At 38.3% G+C, this 20,125-nt stretch overlaps 1 protein-coding gene across 1 annotated transcript in view; it reads right to left on the bottom strand.

The window, feature by feature from the left end:
• Nucleotides 1-17,949, bottom strand: part of LOC137997758 (vigilin-like) — a 30,047-nt gene extending 12,098 nt beyond the window's left edge. The window contains exons 1-9 of the mRNA XM_068843994.1: nt 17,745-17,949; nt 17,270-17,596; nt 12,809-13,030; nt 11,969-12,169; nt 10,372-10,681; nt 6,712-6,923; nt 1,826-1,930; nt 1,224-1,302; nt 520-659 (exon numbers count right to left, since the gene is read on the bottom strand). Coding sequence (XP_068700095.1) covers nt 520-659; nt 1,224-1,302; nt 1,826-1,930; nt 6,712-6,923; nt 10,372-10,681; nt 11,969-12,169; nt 12,809-13,030; nt 17,270-17,551 — 1,551 coding nt within the window. The 5' untranslated portion in view covers nt 17,552-17,596; nt 17,745-17,949. The remainder of the gene's footprint in view (nt 1-519; nt 660-1,223; nt 1,303-1,825; nt 1,931-6,711; nt 6,924-10,371; nt 10,682-11,968; nt 12,170-12,808; nt 13,031-17,269; nt 17,597-17,744) is intronic.
• Between the last annotated feature and the right edge of the window lie 2,176 nt (nt 17,950-20,125).

Raw genomic sequence — 20,125 nt, forward strand, 5'->3', positions numbered from 1 at the left:
TTAAACTGAGACCAGATGAAAGATGGAAGACGGTTGGAAAGTACATGTAAGGATGAATATAATACTGCTTTATGAAGTTTTGTTAACCGTTTGCTGTTTAAGCCAATCAGAAGTAAGTACAGACAATAGAAAAGTTATCACCTTTTTGCATACCAATTGAATTCCAACATGTTCGTTGCCGTTGTTGCTATCTTAAACGACTGGTCAGAAGAGTCTTGCAATAGGGAACTCCCAATCTCAAGGCAAGTGTCCTAACAACTGCTTCCACATTTTGGAATGCAAACAAAGAGTATCGTATCTTTGAAATGGGCCTATTATTACAAGGGTTACCTAAGAGACGTGCATAACAAAGACTACCCCTTGTACATTTTCAAAAGATGCAAGAGTGTAACTAATGTCCTTATAAATACAGCACTTTCCACTCATTTATTCCAAGTGCCCGGACTGTGGGTGACCCTAACACTTCCAATAACATCAGTTTTATCGCTTGATAGGATGAGTCAGCATGCATCTGCTCACCAGTTTCTTCACCATCTGCAAAATTTCGTCTTTGGCCAGTGCAACTCCCTTTGGTGATCCTTCAATCCTCAAGATACTGCTGTGTTCAATGTTTGATGGGATCAAAATGGATGTTCCAGTTTCAGTCTTGATACGGTTCACTTGATTTTAAGAAAAAGAAAAGGAAAGTTCTCTTATTTCCGAGAAAACAGCATTGGAATGAATCTCTGTTAATTAATTTCGGTGTACGTACAGTCCCCATTTTTCTGCTTTAAAAACTCTACTAAAATTCTGGACTAAGTCAGTGACAAGATTTTGGTTCTGTTTTTATTTATCATGGTGAACAGCCAGCAAAATTGGTGGGACGGCTACAAAGACATCAAAATCTTAATTTTATCAAATAAGTCAATAAAGGACAAATTAGCACAGTGGGCAGCTTGTATGGCTTACGTTAAAGCACCAGCACTTTGTCAGAGACATTAGTCTACTCTTTTCTGACCTCCCAAAATGCTTTACTATACAGACTGAAGCTCTTTGAGAGATGAATGTAAAGCAGTGCAAGAACAGACATGGATGAGTTTAGAAAGTGACTCTATGTACATTCTCTCTGGCTCTGCCATTAGACAAAAAACTCTCAATTTTTGAAAACTGAAGCGACCTGTGCAGCAATAAAAGTATACTTCAGAATGAATTAATTTTTTCGCACACACTGCAGCAAAACCAACCATTTGCTCCATTCTTGCCAATGATGTGAGGATGATACTTGTGGTCCACAGTGATTTCTGCATAATCCATTGAAGCATCCTGCAAAGGAAAACAACAACTCACTTATACGGACGATGTTATTACGTCTCCAAACACTGTTTATTTGATTCAGCAATGGACCGACCACTGGAACAAAAGATCTTTTTGTTTTGACAGCTAATAAAGTTCTGTTTGATACAGAGAGAGTTTTAGTGTTATGTTTAGGTGAAATGGCACATCTGAAACTAACGTGCAAGAATCAGCTGAAACCTAACAAGTTTCTTTGATTTTTGGCAAAATGCAAATTTTGAAATTCAGCTTAACATAACTTGCAATTTGCGGTAAATGCAAGGCATTGCTGAATCCTCTCATAACAACAGGTGACATCAATTAACACTTTCTGTAGTAACTTCAATTTCCCTGAACTGCAGTAACCAAAATAATTTGGGACTTAAAGAAATTAGGAAAGGCTAAAATTGAGCCAGTTCTGGCAGGAGTCCTCGCACGAAGTTTGGGGGTAGCGACCCTTCAATTCAGTATCACAGACACAGTCAAACAACCAAAACTATGTTTATCAACTAACCAATTCACGTATGAATGTTTCAAGAGATTCCTGTGCCTTTTCCACTTCCTGTGGAGGTCCCTCAAGTGAAACACTGTCCTTCTCATCGCTAAATTCCACATGAACCTGTATTGGAACACAAATTTTTAATTATTTTGTCAACAGATCCCTGAATCAGTGTTATGCTCTGAGGCCTTCTTGATAACCCTGCATAAACCAATACTATATTTATCTTTATGCTTGTAAACTCTATGGAGTGGTTGTGTTTAAAACTTAATTTAAAAGCACAACTAAACCAAAGTAAATTAAAACCTACTCCACTTAACAAAACCTTCCAGCCTAAAATTCCCACAATAAATTGAGTGTTAAACATTTTATGTTAGTTTAATGAACGATAACAAAGCACTGGCTGTCCTATTAATGCACCCAAGGTATTTTTGTTGTGTATAGCTAAGGACGGAGTCCATTGATCAGGCATGACAAAAAGGCTGCCCGATAGCCTGGGACTTGTGGAATATCGTTTCAGGCTTGCGCTTTCTTATCACAGGTTGCCCGTGGTTCCAGGAGATATCCGTACCCCACCAAGGAGGGAATTGGAAATTCCGAGGGGGTGGGGGATCAGAGGCCCAGGAAATTCTAGCGGGAAATGGGAGTTGGACTATATAAATCACTTTCCAAGGGGTTAATTTCGAAAACTCTGTATGCTACTTACTGATCTGGTAGATCATTTTTGAAGAAATAAATAAGTTCAACTATATAATTTATGATTATTTTCATCTACAACAGGATTTATTTCTTCCAAAAGCAGTATGTATGCCAATCCAAAAGAATTGGGCATCTGTTAGGCCAACAAAAACTCGATTTGTCACGTCCGTAATGGTGAGAGCCACTACTCGTTACCACTCTCCGTAATTAATTTTTATAGAGACATGACCGCGTAACAGTAGGCTTGATTACCAGCCGCTGTTTCGAGAAATGAGCAAGCGCTCCTTCCCGAAATCACGGATGGTTGTGTGAGATGAGCCATTGTTAATCTCCACCACAGCCCACACACCCAAATTTGTATACAACACATGATTTGAGAGAATCTGGAATGAAATCTTTTGGACTAAAAATGTTGCACAGTTTGCATGGAGAGAAAATTACTTAACATTTAAAGGGAAAGTACAGTCTGGAAAAAGTTTCTCTAAATTAAGAGAACTTTTCCCCAGGAATTCTAAAATAACGTAAACACTGGCGTATAAGCCGCACCTTTTTGCTCAAAATTCTCGGATCAAATCGGGGATGCGGCTTATCTGCGAGAACATCTAGACACCATGCCGTAAATTTGCATAAAGTAACAAGTTTAGCGAACATTCTTAAGTCTGTATAGACCTGTGCAGCAAATTAATAAGAACTTCATAAAACAATACCACATTACGCATTGATCATTGCTTTTGTTAGTTTGGTGGCTCCTAAAAGAGCCGTTTTTGTTTGAGCTTACACAATGATTAAACCTTCTTCGTTAAAAGATCTTTTTAACCGGTTTAACATTGCCTTTTTTGAGCAGGTGAACTTCAGTCGGCAGGGAATATCCATTCCACCACAAAGTTGTTTACAATGTCAACAATGGCCGCTCACTTTGACAGAAATCGATCCACCAATGAGCGAGAATGCCTGGTTACTAAGCTAAAACGAACCGAAACGTTCGTCAGGTGTTGTTTCATGTATTAAAATTCTACGAGAAATGGACAGGAATGAAAAATACTGTATTAAAAATGCCAGAGAAAGATCAAATTTATGTCCTAGTTGGATTTTCATACTATTAGAGAGTCAAAATTATAGGTAAGAGTTTGAGTATTCTCTGTTTTAAATGTTAGTGAGTTAATACGCGGGTTGACACGTGCAAGAAACTTGAAGAAACAGTGCATTTACATGTAAGACAATCTTTGTCAAGACTCCACTTTGGATTTATTTTGATTTCTTTCAAATTTTTTTTTTCCAAAATCTAAGTTGCTAAACTCGGGGTGCGGCTTATACGCCGGTGTTTACGGTAATTGCCGTTTTGTCCAGTTCCCTGTTAAAATGTGACAAGAGCACTTTGAAGTCGCCTCTTCCATGACTTGGAGAGCACCATCTTGGATATGACGTGTTATGACGAAGCAATGTTGTGTGACCTTTCTGCTTTGAGAAATTCAAATGTAAGATGAACTATGGTAAACGGTCTTGTGGACGTTCAATAGGCAGTAGGCCATGTAGGCCATAAGTGCGACAGAAACTCAAGTCACTAAATACTTAAAGATTTTCTAGTCAATCTAACAAGGCGGCAAAAATTGGCCAAAGCAAATGTAAACAAGACAACAACCTTGAAAATGCGACAAAGAAATATTCGACAAGCAGACCTTTTTCACTTTCTTCCTTCAGCAGCAGCGGTCTTCGATGCTTCAGTAAATGTATTCATTTGCTTTCACATGAGGAAGCGTTTAATTTAGAAAAAGCCGACGAAACTTTCAGATGTTGCTCAATACATGTAGCAAGGCTTTTTCACATCAACAATTACCACTGTTGGGGTGTATGCTTTCGATGGGGATGAAACTAGACATGTCTAGATTTGAGAACACATAGAAAATTTTAAAAAACCAAAGCTTACACTGGAAAATTTAAATTTAAAGAAAAGTTGGCTGGAGAAAATAAAACGTGGATGGATTCCTCAAATGTGAAAACTTGATGCTATATTGTCTGTTTGGGTCTGTCATTTTACCAAGGAGGACTTCAAGCAGGAACTTCAGGTATATGAATATTGGTCTTGGTGACATTCGCTTCATACAGAAATCTCAGTCAACTAGTCCAAAATATCATTACATTGGAGCGAGAAAACTGAATCAAGTCATATATAGACGACTTTCACTGTTTTGGGCTAATGAACTTAACTTGAAATGTGGTTAAATTTTGCTAGCAGTATAGACTCTACTGAAACGATTTACTCTTGCCATTATTTTGATGGAAATATATAAATCGATCATTTTAAATTGTTTTGAAGTTGTAACAGGGATCTCGTAGAAAGCCACGGTAGACAAATTAAACTTGATTTCCAGGCATTTATTTCACAGCAATGAGCACAGGATAGCACTGCAAGCTCTCTTTTGCTTTGTAAAACTCCTGCATATAACTCACATATAAACCCTGCTTTACGACCACGAGGTAAATCTGTTCAGAGGTGGAGCATATCAATAGTTTAGCCTCTGGATTAAGATTCAAGTATACAAAGCATTGCTCCCCTCGCCTGTGTTTTTTCTTTACATCAAGTACATTTAGTCATCCAGAGAAATAATTGACTATTGCTACGTCATAACTTCATTTGCATACACAAAAACAAAGATGGCGGATTTCAATTTTCACATTTAGTCCAAATGAGTGGTCAAGTATGACAATACTTAAAGAAACTTTTCTGGACCATACTTTCCCTTTAAATCCTTGCAATACTTGTTGATAACAGATGAAATTTTCTTTCTAGTATAACACGAATAGAAACCGATGTAAGGTAGTTTGTAAAAATGGCAGTTGGATACATCATGTTTAGGGGCTTCTCTTGTAGTAACATCACTTGTGATATCCAGACCATTTGGAAAAGTCTTTCGAATAAGCTAATACAAAACTTTGTGTCATATACACTTTAATTAATGTTTGCTAAAAAATCTTTTTTTTTTTAATTTTCTGCATGGAACTGAGGGTCCGGGCTCATGCCAACAGAGGTATGTCTTTTCAGTCCTTGGTCATTCCTTTGTCTCATGTAGCGTTGTCTCACTCCTTGGGAAAAAATTCCCCACGGTATTGTTATTCAGAATACTGTGACAAACTTGTTTACTTTGTAGCCTGTGTTAACTGTGTTTGAATAAAATATTACTACACAGTAGGTTTTAGTTGTTGTTTGTTATTTGCGATTGATGATCTTCAAAAGGTGAACAATTTTTTTTAGTATGTGCAGCATGCCAAGCACATTTGCTTTTCATTCAAGATAAAACCATTTGGGGCTAGCACCTTGGAGACTTGGGCGAGTAAAATGAAATTACAACTTGCCCAAAGGCATGGTTTTCAAAGGCCGGCAGCCGGCAAAACTTGCCTGCTATTGCATGTGACCTCGCTGCCTACTTTTCCTTGGAAATTACATTAAATTTTACCAATAACATGAGAAACATTCAAACAGAACATGACCCTTGGATCGGGAAAGTTTTGTTCATAAAAAATAAAAGATACACCTCAATTCTGAGGATTTTCGGAAGCAATTTCCGTTTCCCCGTCAATGTCAAAGGCAGTGATTGAGGATCGAGCACAAACATTTTTGAGATAGCAGTCCAGTTCTTGTGTAAGCTGCCTGATTTGCTAACTACATTTGAAGCGTTACAAGACGACATCCACAAAAGGTCTTTTCGGTCACGACATATGAAATACATTGCACGCAGCTGAATAGAATGCCAAGGAGCCCGGGGGCTACGTCATGCTATTTTAATGTCTTTTCAAAACCCAAACCATGTCTTGCCGTCACATGAATTTCAAAAATTTGGAGTATTCATGATAAAAAAGCCAAAATTTAAATTAATGATACAATTTTAGTGTTGTCAGAGTTCAATACACTACTTTGTGCTAAAGAATGCAGGAAATGCACTTAGGACACCCAAATTTCAAAATTTTCCCAGGGGAGGATGCCCCCACACCCTCCTACAAGCTCGTGCCTTTGGCCCTCAGGAAGCATGCCTTCCATGCACGTTGTCCATTCTCTGCCTACTCCTCAAGTATTGTCCCCTACTAAAATTCTTAAATTGAAAACCCTGGAAGGGCAAGCTCATTTGGAAACTCATGTGTGATCTTCAGTGCTGTATTTTGAAATTTACCCAGTAACCCTAACTTTAACCCAAGTTCTCAAGCCCTACCTTAGGTAAGTCTTGGGTTATTTTCCGTATATTTTGTCCTTTTCTACCAATGATGAACCTGTGCAGCCAACGAGGGGCATCAACCTCAGCAGAAACTACACTGCTAGCTTTCTCGTAGACCTGTGTCAAGGCTCTTCCAAGCTTGTCAGGTTCTCCCCGCAAAGTAATGGTTTCCTGGTCACTATCAAGGGGAGGCATCTCCACAGAAACACCTGACGAAAACAAAATTAACACTCAACCTTTGCCTACAACTACCATGAATTATATGTACTTTATTATTTTCCTTTCCTCCAATTCTGTTGTCCAAAAGAGTTCAAAATGATGAAGGTCAGAAGGAATCTGAAAGTGGCCATTGGATTACATGTAAAACCAAAACGTTGTGAAATTTTCTTTTAGACTAGATGCAAATATCCCAACCATAAGAAGCATGCAATGCCAAGAGAACAGTCAAAGCTCTGATTCATGTGTACTATATTACTCATATATTCTACATACTACATGTGTATTACATTACAGGGCAGGAAAAAAATTTTGAAATCCAGTTGTGCGGTGGGCCACTTACATTTCAGTTTTCGGTTTCTCCCCCTAAAACATCACTTGCCCAACAGGTGCACAATGTTCATGTTTTTACTGGAAAGTGTCTTTAACAATATTACTGAGGCTGATTTCTCTTGCTCACTGGACCACCAAAATTCCATTTTCACTTTGACCAAAAGCAAAACTTACTAGCTGCAGGCAAACTGACCTTAGGCTAGAGTTTTTCCTGCCCTGTGTTACTCATAAATAAATACCATATTACTCACTTTATTTTATCACCATTTACTTGGGAATTACTTTGGGACCAGGCATTTGGCAAATTCACCCAACTGTACTCAGGGGAGCAGGGATTGCAGGGCCCAAAATTAACGAAAATTTAGTCGAAATTTCGTAAATTTTACTCGCAAAACCATCACGCTGCATTGTGTTGTCAACCATTTGGCGAAACAAAATAGGAAGCCACAATGCTTGTGTAAAGAAACCACTGAAAAAGGTGAACGATCAAAGGAATGGGGTTGTGCACGTAACATTGTAGGAGCAGTCGTGGCGCAGATGGCTAGTGTGCGGCTTTCAGAGCGAGAGGTCCCCAGTTTGATCCTCAGTGACTTCAACGTGGGGTTAGACTTTCCTCTGATCCGTGTAGCTATAGCTTTAAATCCCCAACGGAGCACTGACAGATACCAGCCTCGTAGCAGAAGGGAATACCGACGTCAAATAAAGTGACTTTACCTTTATTACAGCTAAATTAAGCTACAATTACGCTATCTTCAGATTGAGAGAAAATTTTTGACAAGAAACAATATTGTCGACACTTCTTTATTTATTTTAGCAAAAGTAAAAGCAAAGTGGTAACTGCTAACCCTTTTGTTTCGGAAAAGCGTATGTAAGGTAGGTGAAAACAAGTCGAAATTTTGCGACTTTTCCAGATATGTTAGTCGCAAAGGCGAAAAATTCAGTCGCAAATGTGATTGTATTGTATTGTCTGAGCCCTGGATTGCACAGTGGTACAGTGCTGCTCAAAAGTAAACTAGCACTATCTGTCGAGACGAAAGTCTCGTCTCTTCTCAAGACGAGTGTCTCGTGTCGAAGGACTGGAATTTTGTCTTGCGTGAGAGTTAAAAAACTGTAAATGTATGTATAAACGTAAACTTTCCAAAGATTAACATGTTTACGAAGAGACTCCAAAAAGAAACAGCTCACACCAAGGCTGTGCTCTAACGGTGTCCGGTCACCTGAGACGACTAACATTTGGCTTCAGGCGAGTGAGGAAAATTAGCCGGTCATCTGGCCGGGCATTCTGGCGTTTTGTATTTTGAGCATATTTTAACATGCTGGTGGTTACAGTTTACAAAAGCTCTCAGAAAATGTTTCTTTTATGAAACAATCGGTTCAAAGTCTGTTCGTCGTTATTTCACACGCAACATAATTCATGACTTTTTGAAGGCTGGCGGCCACACAGATTTTGATTCCTTCTCAAAAAACAGCCAAGTAAATTTGACACTTAGGCATTTATTGGTTATAGTTCTAAAAAAAGGTGTTACTTCTGCTCAGACGGGAAGCAGTGTAATTTATTTTTATAATTATAAACCAGTTATCACAGCCTTATGCAAATTTAATATTTTTACTACTTCGACTGCTGCACCCACTTGGCTAAAATATATTTAGGTTATGGTTGTTTCTCCCCTGTGCATGATAAAACGAAATAAATAAGCTAAAGATATCATGTTTTTTGTTGTTGTTTTAGAAACAGAGCAATCCTGTGTTGTCTTTGGTGTTGTGACAAATCATTGCATGTCCTAAACTTAGATACACTTCGCTGAATCCAAAAAAAGCTCATTCAACTAAACATCTTACTGACAATATCCAGAAAAATACTCAAGTTTGCTCAAATCCACAACAAGCTCATTCATCTTAACATCCTAATGATGTTAGGCAGTGTGATGTGATGTGAGGAGGCTGTGTGGCCCAGTGGTTAGGGCGCTTGCCTTGAGATCCGGAGATCCCGGGTTCAAGACTCGCTCTAACCACTCGTTGAATTTGATCCTGGTAGTCCCTGGTTCAACTTCCCAGCTGCACTTGTAAATAGCCAACTGGTTTGCCTCCGGCCAGTTGGGATTCTTAACAGTTGTTGTTGTTCTGTTCCGTCGTTTCGTTGTGTTTCATTGGCCCTGAAAAGCCCCTATGGGGAGCGGTCAATTAAGTATGTATTGTATTGTATTGTATTGTATTGTATATTGGCAAAAATACTTAAGTTCTGTGCTGTAGTGAGGATTTTCATCCAGATCAAGACGACTTGTTTAAAAAAACAATAGCTTTTGGCCCGCTGTCGTTTCATTGTTTCACAGCAGTTTTCACAGAAAGCTCCACAGGAATCAAGCGGCATTGATTCGCCTTTTGAAAATTTGTTTCAACCTAACGAAGCAGTCAAAAGGTTTACCTGTATTAGACCCAATTGCCTTGATCAAAATTACATACACCTGTCACTATCTTTCCTTTTTTTTATTTTTGAACCTGAAAAACATCGGCAGCATGGCCATGGTGTATTATTATGAAACATTTCAAAGCTTGGCTGTGCTCTAAGGAAAATTTCAAGAAAAGACAGAAGAGTCCTTCCCAGGGGTTTTGGGGAACACAAGCAAATTTTTAAAGGGAACAAGGAACCCCCTACACCAAGGGAGGGACTCTTTTCTTGTCTTTTCTTGAACTTTTCCTTAGAGCGCAGCCAAGATTGATTGAAATGTTTCATAATAACGCACCACTACCAACAGCACTCTTCCATTAAACTTAAGAGTGCAAAGTTGCACACTCAAGTTTAATGGAAAAGTGCTGTCGATAGTGGTGTATTTGTATGAAATATTTCAATGAATTCAACAGCAATGGGCAAAAAACTTCCATGAAACCCCATTCAACAAAGTATCACTGGGCACTTGCGGTGTGACCAGTGAGGTTTTAAGTGGCGATTATCCGCAAAAATATTCACCTTCTTGGCCGACCACTCAACTGCACCTGTCTGTTACATGTAGTTTGCAGATTTATAATTTTCCTTGTTTTTCACCTCATACGTTCTAAAAACAGATGTCTAATCCAAAATTTTCTGACCACCCCGGAAACTTATTTCCTTACCGGTCATATTCAATATTTCTTGCAAAGTTCCACCACGAGGGCCAATGACATACTTATGCTGTGACTTCTTCACCTCAATGGAAACAGTAGTAGTCTTGCGCTTCTTTTCCTCATAGATTGCCAAAATAGTTTCCGTAGCCTTCGCCACACCCTCTTTCTCTCCAGCAATGGTGATCTCATCTTTCTGAACTGATGGTGGAGGTATGTTGATGCGTGCTCCAGTCTGTTCCATGATTGTTGCTGCATTGGCACCAGAGATGAAAGGATGGTAAACATGTTCAATGTTTAGTCGTTCGAAAGCCAGTTTAGCCTGAAAAAAAAAAAATGTCATTTAATAAAGTAAGAAGTAAAATTGAGAACAAACAATTTCTAACTAATAATTAAAGCAGTAATTCAAACATTCAATTTGCAATTCATAAATCAAACTTTCAATTCGGCAATTCGCAGGCTTAAATATAAACTCTAACAATCGATTGGCGGCTCGAAGATCCAATTCTGGCATTCGGTAATCTTGACACTCGATCAGTACAACTGTACTTCAGACATTGAAACATTCAACATTCAATTTGGATATCCCAACATTTAATTTGAACATTCTGCAATCTCAGCATTCGTTGGGTCTGGGTACGAGAAAGTGTCTCGGGCCTCTCTTGGTCTACTTCGTGAAAAGGGCGCGAACAGTTTGGCGTTCATGGTAAATCTTTCATCCGGTATTAAAGTGAGAAAATTCTAAGTCCTTTTTTTCATTTTTAATACTTAATAGTGATGTTAAAGTTTCGATATAAGTATAATCTGCATTATTTTATCGAGGCAGCATATTTTGAATCAGCTGGAAGTAAAAACAGTTTGAAGTAAAAAGGAAAAAGGAAAGCAACTTTATTTAAGTGTCTAGTCGTTCTACCGCTGGAGCACTAATTGGGGACACTGTAAACATAGACGACCCAAGCTCACGTTACGGGCAAGACGTGACTGTCAAAGTATCACATCAGCGACAACACTGTTCTAGACTTTTTTTTTGGCCTCGTAACGCGAGCATTTGTTTACTCTTTTGTTCCTAAATTACACCTCAAGTGTTCTTAAAATAAATGATGCTCTTTTACGGAAAATTGAGATTAAGTTTTGTTTTGTTTTTTTGGTGTGCAGATCTAGATCATTTATCAACTGGAGCCAACAGTTCCTACAGCATACCAATTCCTCGAGACGTTTTCAGATGTGATCGATGGAGCTTTGACAGCCCATATATTTTGATCAATGAATCAATGGGCATAACAGTTTCAAAGAAATTGATCATTTCAAGTACGTATTCCTGGGGAGGGATTAGACTTTATTTTCGTGCAATTTAGAAATCTGAAAGGGTACTGCAGCAGCAATTAAGAGGCAATATCGAATATTAATTGTTGAATATTAATTAGCTGGACCCCCAAAATTTTGCAATGGACCCTCTAATTTTCAAAAAGAGGTCCAGAGGACCTCCAAATTTGAAAACCTGGATACATCTCTGGTTAGTAAATATTAAATCAATTAAAGTTGACAATGAGAGGGAAACTCGAGTTGGTTCATTTCAGGAGTTAATGGTTTAAAGAAATGGAAGAAGTACCTGTTCATCAGAAATGACTTGTATTTCATGTCGTGCACTGTCAACCCCTTCCTTTGTGCCAACAATTTTGATGGTATCCGATCCATCCCTTGGCATGGTGATTTTCGTTGCAGTCTGCAGCTCCAGCTGTTGCAAAACTTTGCCACCTTTCCCAAGAATAAATTTGTGATGCTCTCGCGGAATCTTCATCTCTATATTCGCCTGCAGAGAAATAACAAACAGAATGCAGGGCATCTGTATATTAAAAGAAACAATCTAACTTAACATACCATTTCAGATTGCAATTCACAATTTTAAAGTGCTCCTATGTTGACTAAACTAAGTGACCAAAGTTTTAAGCCTTAGTTTGAAGAAAAACCTAGAATTTCCTTTTTAATGGTGTGCCATTACTAAAGTTCTATTAAAATCTTGAGAGAGCATCACTAATTTAAGAATTCAATGCATGTGTATGTGGCTAAATTAAATAAATTAATATGCAGCATGGGAGTTTTGGGCTTCCAGTTTAAAACTTGTTTTTTGCTCACATAAGAAGCTGCATTCAAAAGCTGAGATTTAAGCTACTGAGTAACTGACATCACTTTTCCCTCAATCCAACCCTCTGAGCTCCAATTGATCAGATTTAAATGTGAGTAATGGTGGACCTTGAAATCCAAAACTTACACTCAAAGTAAACAGCCTTTGGACAAAAATCAAAGCTCAAAATTCAGCCAGTTAGGTCTTCAGCAAACAAACTTTCAAATTAAGTCAGAATAAAAAAAGAAAGTGGTTTTCCATCACCGTAGCACCTTAATTAACAAAACATCCAATCAGGAACCAGATGTCACTTCAAGTATAACATACCTGGGTTTGAAGTTGGGTAAGCACCATGCGCCTGGCTTTGGCCAAAAATCCTGGTTTTCCGGTCACCATGATAGTCAAGCCTTGATCTTTACCAGAACTGACTTCAATTGCTGCTCCAGTCTTTGCCATGATATCACGGCATATCTCTCTCTGGCGGTCATCTCCGAAAGCATTTTCACTTGGTTTTTTGTAACGGCGCTCTTCCAAAGGAACCCGAAATACCTGCATTTTCAAATGAGAAAACCCGATCAGGCAGATCCTCCCAAAACAAAGGAAATAACGTGCCTTGATCAGCCAACTGAAATCAAGATCACTTTGATTTGTAGTTAGACAATAAAGCAGCCAAGAAACGTTTTGAATGCTTTGTTAGAAACATTTTGGAAAAGTAGAAAGAGTAGAAAAAGGTTTGGAAATTTGAAGCAAGCAAAAGTTGAGATGGAGAACTCTTGTTCACTGCGAACGACTGTTACGCATTTCTTCAAGCATGAAACATGCAAGTTTTTCCACACAAACCATTGCATTACCACTTTCATGTTTGTGCATATGTGATCAAGATTTGTTTTGGACAAAAACTTGATTGTTAAGGCTTTTCGCTCGTTCAGTTTTGTCTCATGCAGTCAGTATTTGACTGCTCAACAGAATGGATTTCCGATTTTTTTAAGTGAAGAAACGCGAGGGTTTGTCAATTTTTATGTTTGACCAAACCCATAAAAAAAAGGAGTCAAGCCATTCACGATACTTTGCCATTTAGTAGTTCAAAGCACGCAATTGCTGGTTTTCACTCACATGATCAACAGCAAGGCTGTTGCCTAACAGGAGCCCGGTAGCCTGGGGCTCTCAAAGAATAGCTCTGGGCTCCTTAATTTTTCACAGCAACACCTTTCACTTCACATGTTGGGCTCCTAAGTTCTCAGCATTTAGTTCTGAGGGCCCCTTTAAAATTTTCTTAGGCAGCAGCCTTGAACAGCCATGTTTTTTAACGAAAACAAAAGGAAGCGTTTGCATAATAATAGAGTTAAATTCCCGGAGGATTTGGTCGGGGCACCAACATGGCCGCCTTTTCTTTGTTTTGGGCACCAACATGGCGGTCGTGACGTCATGTGAAAACCGAGAATATGTGTGAAATCGTGTTAAAAATCAGTTTATAATTCCGAGATTTCTCAAGAACTTCCCATTTAGGAAGATTTTGGTCAAGTGCTACAACAAGTTGCAAAAATAGTGGAGACACTTCACCTTCTTGGAGCGTTATAAATTTACCTATTACCTCTCACACTGCTGCAAAACTTCCACTTGGGCACATGCAGGGCTGGAAATAGTTTTTCTTTATTCACAGGACATATGTCCTTTCAAATCTTCCTTTTGGTCGGACATTTGACAAATTGGACTGGACATAATTTATTGAATGACAACACCTTGAAGAAGAGAACTCAAGATGTGCTGGTGAGATGTTCGGTCATCGTGTCAGATCATAATGTGAAATTGGCCGGACATTTTCAAAATTTGGTCGGACAATGTCCGCTGATCGACTGTTATTTCCAGCACTGACATATGATACTGTACTCACGGGTCCCACTTCTTTATAAATCAAAATTTAAGTTTAAAAATATTAGAGTACCATACATTGTCATGTTTACAAACTAACTAAAGTGTCGTGTCTGCAAGTTGCAAGGACAAATCCTTGGCCACCCACTACTTGTAACACGAAGCCACACATGCTGCAACACAGCATAACCACTAAGTAATGTTTAAAAAACAAGCAGTAGTGTTTTATTGGCATTTTTAGACCCGTTTTTCGAACAACTTCTTAAACAGTCCACAAAAAGCGTGTCCCTCTGGACTTGCAACAGTGGTTCAAATATTTAGAGGAGAATACTAGCACATCAGAAAAACAAGATATGCCTTATGAGTATTCTGTATAATTATAACAAATACTAACGAGGAGTGCTTTATCAGGTTATAAAGCTCATGCACAACATAAAAGCTTATCTGTATTTTGAGCAAACTGACCTGAATTAAACCTATCAAATAACTCTACCAAGAGGTACTCGATAAGAATACATGTCCAAGATCCTTCAGGACAGGGACCAAAAATAAGAACACTATTTTCCTGCAAAGTGATCTTTATAAAACATCTTAAGAGAGTTGACAGTTTTGACTTTACAAGAAGAACATGTTTAAAAACAATATCTCAAATTGGGCTCATAGTAATACAGGTTTACCATGGCAGCAACCAAACAAATTCAACTGGAATTGAGTTAACATTGAATAGAATGCACTTCCACTTCATCATTGTCTTGACTTGCTTAATTAATTTAGCGGTACAAAGTATATCAAGATGCTTGATTGACATATTAAAAAATACTCCTACAATTTGCCAAAGTGGGGTCTTAGATCACAAAAGTCAAAGTAACTTCTCTATTATACACCAAGAGCTTGATGCAAAACAAAGAAAGTTCTCACACTGTTTCACAACTAGACATAATATTTGTTGTTTAACCAATTCACCCCTAAACCGGCCACACTTAGTATCTTAGTATTTTACTCCGTCTAACACCAGACGATTTTACTCGTCAATGGAGAATCCCCAGGAGTCAATGGGTCAATACTCGTTTGATATGAAGGGACAGGCCAGCTTGACGTAGCAAAGGAATAGTGATAGAAAAACAAAGAAAAGTAGACTGGCATAGGGAAACTAGTGTTGGTTTAAATCAGGTTTTCAGAATAGCAATACTGCTGTATTAATAGTTTGGTCTAACTTTGAAATTTAACATAGGGCATAGAATAACCATATTCAAAACTCCACAAATTTTTACACAGTACATACTCCTAACAACGTTTACATGAGCAAACCAATAAGTTCCATTTTGGGGGTTGACAAAACTACTTATTTGCAATTTGCTACCTGGGAAACTTTAGCTAAGTGAAAGAATGAAACTGGTTTTGTTATTCAAAAACCTGATGATAAGCTATTGTTTCAGTTTCTTCTTGAGTAACACCAAGGCCTTCTTCTGTATTGATGAGAACACTGCCCTGGCATGGGCAATGAAAATGATCAATGCTGAAACTTTGCAACAAATACCCTTGAGAGTATATGGATTAGGTTTTTTCACTAAAAAGATTAATGATGAAAAAATAATTTTAAAGAAATATTAAAGAACAATCCTCTATATAAAAAAAAAACGAGAGCATTGTAGTGACATTAACAGTCTTATGTGCACATCCGTTTAATTCTCGCATTTTAGGAAGAGCACCTACAGCACACGAAAATTCTGGTGTTACGTTGCTATGTAACATACACTTGGACCTTCAAAAATTTGCATGAAAACCCATCTACAGTAGTATTTGTAGAATAATACTAACCTCTACATCTGTGTGATACTCAAAAAACAAGGTCAACACATTGTTGCAATTAAAGAAAATGTAAATCGTTGACTGGTTGGCGCACGCGAGGAATGCACTTTTGTGTAGCATAATATTTTGCATAATAAGCGAAAATAAAAGTTTTAAATTGAGTCAAACAAGACTTTCTCAAATCCCCTTTGTCTTCTTCCTAAAAATAAGACACAGGCAAGCGTGCCTTCGCCTTTTAGCGTTTGAAAATTTGAAATGAACCAAATCTGAAGGAAAACAGCAAATTGGATTGAAATGGTTTTCTAACCCCGATATAAACATATACAGTAAACGCGGAAGTCTTTTTACTACTGTACTTTAATTAATAGAAGAATTAATCGTAACCAGACTACGTTACTCTGGTAGAACCTACCTCAAAAGGTCTACGAGCAGAGATACATAAGAATGTCAACATTTTACCAACTAGAAAAGCAAGAACGGGAAGACGATCTAAATTATTGATGGGGGGTAGTTACTTAAAAGCTACCTCGGTTTTATCAGAATTTCGTCACAAAAAAAACCATTTGGTTTGGGAATAAAAGAAAAAGTATTCAATTTTTCAGAAAGTTTCAACTGTGAAGACGATTTTAAAGCCAAAAATAGAGACATTTTTGTGAATCAACAAGAAACACGGAGTTCATTATTGTTGACTGACCGGAAAAATTCGTCTGTAAACGTGGCGAATGTTTCACAAAATTAATGAAACCTCGATCCTGATTTGTCTAACTGAGGAACTAGCTTCCTTTTTACTGTTACAAGAGCCAATGACACGTGCATGCAGAAAATAAATATCTTTCCTTGGATTTCCTCGAAACTATGAGACCATAACGTTCAAAATCATCATTAAATCGTAGAGGGCAAAAAGACAAGAACTTTGTATCAATTTCCCTGTGAGGCTTATTCCAAAAGAGGGGTTTCAACCGGGATTTCAATCAACACAAAACAAGTTGTTTTATTACTGATGATCCCAAGGATAAAACCTTAAAGGACAAAAAAAACAATCTGTCTTTTGTAAGAATTTATAGTGAGGTGTCGGGCTTTCCGGGAAATACAATAAATTTCACTTAATACCTGAGTTACTGTTGTCGAACGAATGGGACCAGTCGCTGTACGCCATTTTGATCCGGTGTCGTTCGGAGTAGAATTTTGTACGTGAGCGCTTGGGAGGGGTGGAAAAGCTTCAGCATAAGTTGGTTGATAACCTTCCAGGTCTATTCCGTTGTCTTCTTCATAATGGTTGCTTAAATCAGTCTGTGGTGGGATGTAGCCTCCATCGCTATACACTGAGTCGTGTAGGATTTCCTGTCCGTGGACTTCGCCAGGCGGGGGCGACCCATTCGATATCTTGTCCATATTCTTGAAATCTGGTCCGTTGGCCGGTCAGGATCTACAGTCCCACTAGAGAATGAAAAAGGAAAAAACAGCTGTTTAGCTACAGCGACAAAACTGGAGAAACCACGCCACGAGCGAACTGAATTCTCATCGTGTCTCGTGGTTTTAAAATTCAGTACGAACACCATTTTCATACAAAAAAATTACACTGAACCTGCGACGCAATGGTGACTGTTTCCGATAAAATCAGTCCCTGGATAGATTCCTGGGTCAGTAAGCCAGAGTGACGGCCACAGACGTGAAAAACAACTAACGCTAGTGGCCGGAATGACTTCGCAAAAGAAGCGCAGATCAAAGTGCTCTGTGAAAAAATTTACACGCGCGAGCAACACGGTGTAATGAACAAGGTTCTTTGTCTCACTTCCAAGATGTTACGTCATTCAAGTGGGATCCAATGACTGCGCTGTCAATATTGGTGCACAGGTTTCACCGAGCTACGCATTGAGAAAGCTTGGCAAGAATTCACCTCTTTTCCTCGTTTTATCAGCTGTAAGAAAACATTCTACATTGAGCGTCGCCACGTATGTGTTAATTTGGCTTGACTTGAACGTATGTTTTTTTGGCATTGGAATGGTCGAAAATTTTGTCATAAACATCGTTTTACAACTTATATCACATTCATTTGGGAGCTTATTTCAGCGCCGTTTGTTATGATTCCTAGCAACGCAGCCTGTTGCCAGCCAGTTGATCACGTGCATTGCACGGGTCATTAGTCAACGTCCCATCGACAAAACAGAGCATGGGGTTGACAAATTTGCGTGTGGTTCATCAGTAAAATTTTCTTTTCGTTTATGGTTATAATTTGTTCCATACTTTTGACGTGGTGGCAGTCAGTTAACATACCTGCTGAAATTCAGTCTGGTTACAAGAATTGTATCTCCTAAAAAAGGCCGGGTTAATCGCCTTGAAGAAATAGTAGAAATTTCTTTTTTTGGTCGGTACTACTTCAGCTACTTAAAGCAGTAGCTTAAAGTCCTTTTTGACTGGTTTCTTAATCTAAGAATCTGCAGAATCGTTGGAATATTTAACTGGAGAGTTGGAGAAAGAATTCTTGTAAGGAGCACAATTTTGGTTAAAATTCTACAATCGTTTCTACAACAGTAATTCCCTTGTTTGAATTGAATTTAGCTTTTTAGAACAAAAATATATTTCTGGCGACATTATGTAGGTGGCAACGACTGCAACGGAAATTTGAAAAGATCGACAAGAAAACAGCTGCGAGTAACACCAGGGGTGCCTCCAAAACGAAGACCCGAGATCCAAAACTTAAGACCAATTTAAAACCTACTGATTCAAAACAAACTTCAAAGGCAAGGACGGCTCGCTTTTAAAACGCATTGTGCGAGTCTAAAAAACACAAAGTCGATGGGGTCTTCATCAAAACGTTTTAGTGTGGGTCTTCGTTTTGTAGTCTGAGGTAGGCATTTCTACAAAACGATTTTCTGTTTCTTAGACTCGGACAACGAGTTTTATAAGCCAGCCGTCCTTGCCTTCGTATTTTTTTTGAATAAGTAGGTTTTTAAATAAGCATTAGGTCTTCGTTTTTGGAGGAACCTTACACCAGCCCTTAAAACGAATTTGCGGCTGCCACGAACTGCTGGATTTTATCTTTTGATTGATTGCTAAAATAAGGTGTCATTCAGTGCATGCGCCAAATTTATTATTCTTAAACCGGAACAATCTCGACCCTAGAGCTCTCCTCTTGACTGAGGGAGAGAAGGGCGCTGGGGAATCCTGAAACAAAGTGTCTTCTCATTGGTTTTCGTGAAGAACAATCAAAAGCGTCTCTAATTGGTGCATTCATGTTAGCATGAGGAGTGAGCAGGCGCCGTAAGGTTCAAATTGCCAATTTTTGGCTATAAAACAACCCTACGGCGCATGTTCTTCCACATAGAGTTCCCAGAGCCTTAGGTCGATCCGAGGCTCTGGTGAGGAGAATGAAACCGCAAGTAAAGTATAAAAATTGCACATTCAAACTTCCTGCCTTTATTGGCGTTTGATCAACCTGTCTCTTTTTTAACCGCTGGCAGTTATGATTTCGGGAACACATATTCATCAAAATTAAATTGATGCCTTAGCTGTGCTATAAAGAAAGGTTGTTTGAAACTCTGTTGAAATTCGCTATTGTAAACAAGAGCAAGAAATATAAAACCATATATCTAATGTGTCACGATTTGAAGAAGCGAATTGAAGTCTCTATAAACTATGTAACTCTGCTATGCATAAAATTTAATTTATGTAATAAATAATTCTCTACCATAAATGTATTATATATATATACATTATATACAACGATAAACAAATAAATATAATTTCTTTTTCCTCTAATATATAAATTTAAATAATCTTTTACTTAGGTTGTCCATGCATGGAGGGGATGTTCGGGGTATGAATAACGGACGATCTCTCGTGTTCCACCATGACTAAAAGACTTGCTTGTAAGCCTTCGTGTGTCCTGCACTCTGTAACCGGTAAAACTCCTAGGATTAAAAGAAGGATAAATTACTTCAAGGTCCCGTTATGGTCACTGCCTGT

This window comes from Montipora foliosa, chromosome 3 (assembly GCF_036669935.1).
Source record: "Montipora foliosa isolate CH-2021 chromosome 3, ASM3666993v2, whole genome shotgun sequence".
Classification (NCBI taxonomy): Eukaryota; Metazoa; Cnidaria; class Anthozoa; order Scleractinia; family Acroporidae; genus Montipora; species Montipora foliosa.